The 5,791-nt window shown below is 48.9% G+C and overlaps 1 protein-coding gene across 1 annotated transcript; it reads left to right on the forward strand.

Annotated features, from left to right (window-relative positions):
- The first annotated feature begins 230 nt into the window (after positions 1-230).
- LOC119951815 (gastrula zinc finger protein xLCGF3.1-like) lies at positions 231-5,440 on the forward strand. The gene is made up of 2 exons (XM_038775178.1): positions 231-323; positions 3,590-5,440. Exon 2 carries the CDS (start codon positions 3,943-3,945, stop codon positions 4,861-4,863), a length of 921 nt encoding a protein of 306 aa, XP_038631106.1. The 5' UTR covers positions 231-323; positions 3,590-3,942; the 3' UTR covers positions 4,864-5,440.
- The last annotated feature ends 351 nt before the right edge of the window (positions 5,441-5,791 follow it).

A 5,791-nucleotide genomic window follows, 5' to 3' on the forward strand; every position in this document is an offset into this window, starting at 1 on the left:
CTCTCCCCCAGCACATCGTCATGACGGTTTCCAGGCAGCCGGCTGACAGCTCCGGCCAGAGCGAGAAGCCCCTCCCCAACCCAGGACTGCGCAGTCTGGGAGAGGGGAATCTGCGCATGTGCAGGGTGAGCTCAATCCCGCGGTGCGCAATGGGAAGATTGGAGGACCGGAAGGACTCTGTCCCTCCGCCAATCAGAGCTCCCCCATTGTCTCAATGCAGAAGGTGGACATGGAGGTTTGTGCCGAGCAAAGCTGTTGTTCCTCCAACCCTGAGTGAGCTTCAGCTGCACACAGACTGAAACCTTCTCCTGTCTCCAACATCTGTGAGTAAAACACTTTCTTTTCTCCCCCTTTCCATTTCTTTTCTCATTCTCACCTTCAATTGGTCACTTGCAGCAACTGAAGGGAAAGGAAGTGAATCCAGGGAGGGTGCAGACTCTGGAAGCTTGGCCCAGGTCTCTCTCTCTTAAAGACATTGACATCCTTTGCTCCCTCAGCTTGACACATTTATTTGTCTGGCTAAAAGGACGATTTATTTCCTAATGTTCACAATTAAAGGCCAGGAGATGACTGAAATTAAGGGGACAGTAAACAGGGCAAATCCAACTCAGCCAATTACTGCTCTGTAGGCCTACTGTCCATCATCAGAAAAGTGATGGAAGGAGTCATCAAAGTTGCGATTAAGTGGCACTTATTCTGCAAAACCTGCTCCTGGACGCTCAGTTTGAGTTCCGCCAGGGTCACTCAGACCCTGACCTCATTACAGCCTTAGTTCAAACTTGGACGAAAGAGCTGAATGCCAGAGTGAGGTGAGGGTGACTGCCCTTGACATCAAGGCAGCATTTGACCGAGAATGACATCAAGAATCCCCAGCTAAACTGGAGTCAATGGGAATCAGAAGATAACTCTCCACTGGTTGGAGTCATACCTGGCACAAAGGAAGATGGTTGTGCTGATTGGAGGTCAATCATCTCAGCTCCAGGACATCACTGCAGGAGCTCCTCAGGGCAGTGTCCGAGGCCCAACCATCTTCAGCTGTTTCACCGATGATCTCCCTTCCATCAAAAAGTGAGAAGTGGTGATGTTTGCAGATGACTGCACGATGTTCAGCACCATTCTCGACTCCTCAGATAATGAAGCAGTCCATGTCCAAATTCAGTAAGACCTGGACAATGTCAAGGCTTGGCCGAATAAGTGGCAAGTTACATTTGTGCTACACTAGTGGCAGGCAATGACCATCTACAAGTGCGGAGTCTGCACGTCCTCCCCGTGTGTGCGTGGGTTTCCTCCGGGTGCTCCGGTTTCCTCCCACAGTCCAAAGATGTGCGGGTTAGGTGGATTGGCCATGCTAATTTGCCCGTAGTGTCCTAAAAAGTAAGGTTAAGGGGGGGGTTGTTGGGTTACGGGTATTGGGTGGATACGTGGGTCTGAGTAGGGTGATCATTGCTCGGCACAACATCGAGGGCCGAAGGGCCTGTTCTGTGCTGTACTGTTCTATGTCTATGTTAAGAGAGGATCTAACCAACACCCCTTGACATTCAGTGGCACTTCCATCGCTGAATCCCCCACAACCAACATCCTGGGGGTTACCATTGATCAGAAACTGAACTGGACTAGCCATATTAATACTGTAGCTCTCAGGGCAGGTCAAATTCTGGGAATCCTACAGCGAGTAACACACCACCTGATGCCCCAAAGCTTTTCCACCAGACATCTACAAGCACAAGTCAGGAGTGTAATGGAATACGCTCCAATTTTCTGGATTAGTGCAGCTCCAACAACACTCAAGAAGCTCAACACTATCCAGGACAAAGCAGCGTGATTGATTGCACCCCCTTCCACAAACATTCAAACCTTCCACCACCGACAAACAGTCGCAGCCGTGTATACCATCTACAAGATACACTGCAGTAACTCATAAAGGTTCCTCAGACAGCACCTTCCATACCCACAACCACTACCATCTAGAAGGACAACAGCAGCAGATACCTGGGAACCTCACCACCTGGAGGTTCGCTTCCAAGTTACACACCACCCTGACTTGGAAATATATTGCCGTTCCTTCACTGTCCCTGGGGAAACATCCTGGAATTCCCTCCCTAACAACACAGGGGATGTAGGGCAGCATGGTGGAGCAGTGGTTAGCGCTGCTGCCTCACAGCGCCGAGGTCCCAGGCTCAATCCCGGCTTTGGGTCACTGTCCGTGTGTAGTTTGCACACTGTCCCTGTGTTTGCTTGGGTTTCGCCCCCACAACCCAAAGCTGTGCAGGGTAGGTGGATTAGCCTCGCTAAATTGCCCCTTAATTGGAAAAAAATGAATTGGGTACTTTAAGTTTATTTTAAAAAAAATTTAAACCAGCACAGGGGATGTACCTACACCTCAAGGACTGCAGCAGTTCAAGAAGGCAACTCACCACTACTTCGGAAGGGCAACTGGGATGGACAATAAATGCTGGCCTAACCAGCATTGTCCACATCCCGTAAATTAATTTTTAAAAATTTAAGAATGGACAGAGATATGTCTCGTGTTATATAGAACATAGAACAGTACAGCACAGAACAGGCCCTTCGGCCCTCAATGTTGTGCCGAGCCATGATCACCCTACTCAAACCCACGTATCCACCCTATACCCGGAACCCAACAACCCCCCCTTAACCTTACTTTTATTAGGACACTACGGGCAATTTAGCATGGCCAATCCACCTAACCCGCACATCTTTGGACTGTGGGAGGAAACCGGAGCACCCGGAGGAAACCCACGCACACAGGGGGAGGACGTGCAGACTCCACACAGACAGTGACCCAGCTGGAAATCGAACCTGGGACCCTGGAGCTGTGAAGCATTTATGCTAACCACCATGCTACCCTGCTGTGTATTATATATATTATTGATGGTTCTGTAATAAAATACATGTATTATTAGTTCCAGTTTTGTAATATAGTACTGTACCCACATTATATATTTCCAGTCAGACAGTCATTGCAGCACTGACAGAATCCATTTGGAAACTCAAGTCAATGCTGACTCTGTACAGCAATCCAGTCCGTCCCATTCCCCCTCAATATCCCTGTTCCCCTGCAAGTTTATTTTCTTCAAGTGACCATCCTATTTTATTTTAAATTATTGATCATCTCAACTTCCACAACCCTTGTGGGCAGTGAGTTCCCTGTCATGTCCACTCCATGACTAAATAAAATTCTTCCTCAGAATTTCCCTATCTCTAATCAGTAAATGTCCTTATATGGAGAAAGTAAGTGAATACAATCTATATATTACACACATTTTTCATCTAGTAATATTGACATATATCTGTCTGGCAGCCTGCATGAAGGTTTTCAGGTCTCCGTGTCCAGGACAGGAAGCAGTGAGCTTGGATCTGTCAATCAGCCTGAATCAGCACCTTCAGGAGAATTGGGAGGGTGAATATTAGGTACAGCAGAGTGAGAATGGAGAGAGAGTCTCTGGGATTGAGATTTAGAGCATTTCAGGGAAAGACAGAAGAAGAATGTTGGAAGGAAACTAGAATTGTCTGTTCTGAGTTTCTATCCTGTACTGACAACGATTACTATTGTAAAATCTGTTTGCAGGAAGTTCGAACGACAGGAGTTCGAGGCCGATATCTCAAACTAAATATCCGGTCAAGAACTGACTGAGTCACTCGAGTCTTGGGATCATCTGCCTTTGAATCTAGAAGGAGAAAAGTTTGTCTATTCTATCTGCTTCAAGAGATTTTAAACATCAGTGTGCCTGGAAAAGCACTGAGACACGCACACCCGTGTGAGACTGTTACACAGCACTGACGTGGAAAGAGCTTTAACCAGTTACACAGGCTGAAAAAATACTACACCATTCACAGCAGGGAGAGACTGTATAGGTGTTTTGTGTGTGGACGAGGTTCAACTGATCGTCCAACGTGGTGAGACACAAGATCACCCGGACCATGGAGAAACCATGGAAATGTGAGGATTGTGGGAAGGGTTTCAAAGGCCCATGCGAGCTGGAAAGGCATCAACGCATTCACACTGGAGAGAGGCCTTTCACCTGCTCTCAGTGTGAAAAGGGATTCACTGACTTTGGCAACCTGCGGAGACACAAACGAGTTCACACTGGGGAGAGGCCATTCACCTGCTCTGACTGTGGGAAGGGATTCACTCGGTTATCCCACCTGCAGAGCCACCAGAGAGTTCACACTGGGGAGAGGCCTTTCACCTCTCAGTGTGAAAAGGGATTCACTGACATTGGCAGCCTGCGGAAACACGAACGATTTCACACTGGAGAGAGGCCTTTCACCTGCTCTCAGTGTGAAAAGGGATTCACTGACATTGGCAACCTGCGGAGACACGAACGAGTTCACACTGGGGAGAGGCCTTTCACCTGCTCTCAGTGTGAAAAGGGATTCAGTGACATTGGCAACCTGCGGAGACATGAACGAGTTCACACCAGGGAGAGGCCATTCATCTGCACTGTGTGTGATAAGGGATTCGCTCAGTTATCCAACCTGCAGAGACACCAGCGAATTCACACCGGGGAGAAGCCATTCATCTGCACGGTGTGTGATAAGGGATTCACTCAATTATCCAGCCTGCTGAGACACAATGTCACTCACATCGCGAGCAGGCCCTTTAAATGCTCTGACTGCAGGAGGGGTTTCAAAAGCTCTCAGCTACTGATGCCCCACCAGCGCGTTCACTCTGAGGAGAGACCGTTCAGCTGCTCTCACTGCACAAAGAGCTTTAGAACCTCATCAAACCTGTTCAAACACGGGCGAGGCCACACCGGGGAGAGCCCGTTCACCTCTCCAACTGGGAAAAGATTCACTCGGTCATCACTTGCTGAGCCACAATGTCACTCACACCAATGAGAGACTCTTTAAACGCTCTGACGGTGAGAGTGGGTTTAAAAGCTCTCAGCTACTGATGTCCCACCAGTGCATTCACACTGAGGAGAAACTGTTCAACTGCTCTCACTGCACAAAGACATTTAGAACGTCATCCACATTGCGGAGACACCAGCAAGTTCACACCGGGGAGAGGCCATTCACCTGCTCTCACTGTGGGGAGGGATTCACTCGGTCATCCAACATGCTGAGACATCAAAGGGTTCACAAGTGATGACTGGTTAGATTCTGCTGTTATTCCTGCTGTTAATCACATCCAGGACTGAACCGGGAGTGGGTGGAGGGATTTGCCTCCTCATCAACTCCTCCTGGTGCTCGGACATGGCGACCCTGGCGAACTACTGCTCCCCGGACCCGGAATACCCGACTGTGAAGTACCGTCCATACTACCTTCCACAGAGTTCACTTCTGCCATCGTCACAGCGGTCTACATCCCACCCCAGGCGGAAGTGAAGAAGGTGCTTGATGAATTGTAACCGCTATAAATAATAATGAAGCAGAATACCCGGAGGCCTTGTTCATCGTGGCCGGAGACTCTAACCAGGCCTCAAGAGTGTACTGCCAAAATTTCACCACCGTGTCTCCTGCCCCGACAGGGGCCCCAACATCCTTGACCACTGCTGCACAAACATCAAGGGGACCGCACTTCGTAAAATCAGACCACAAGATGGTGCTCCTTCTCCTGGCATACAAGCAGAAACATAAGCGGAGAACTCGGTTAAGAAGGTTGTGCAAATGCTGGTCTGAGGCAACGGAAGAGCTCCTCCTGCTTGGAGTCAGTGGACTGGTCCATATTCAAGAACTCGGCAGCCAACCTAACCGAGTTTTCCAGCACCATCACAGACTTCATCAGTAAAAGTGTAGAAGATTGCGTGCAAAAGAAGGTAGTATG

Source organism: Scyliorhinus canicula, chromosome 17, assembly GCF_902713615.1.
Source record: "Scyliorhinus canicula chromosome 17, sScyCan1.1, whole genome shotgun sequence".
Lineage (NCBI taxonomy): Eukaryota > Metazoa > Chordata > Chondrichthyes > Carcharhiniformes > Scyliorhinidae > Scyliorhinus > Scyliorhinus canicula.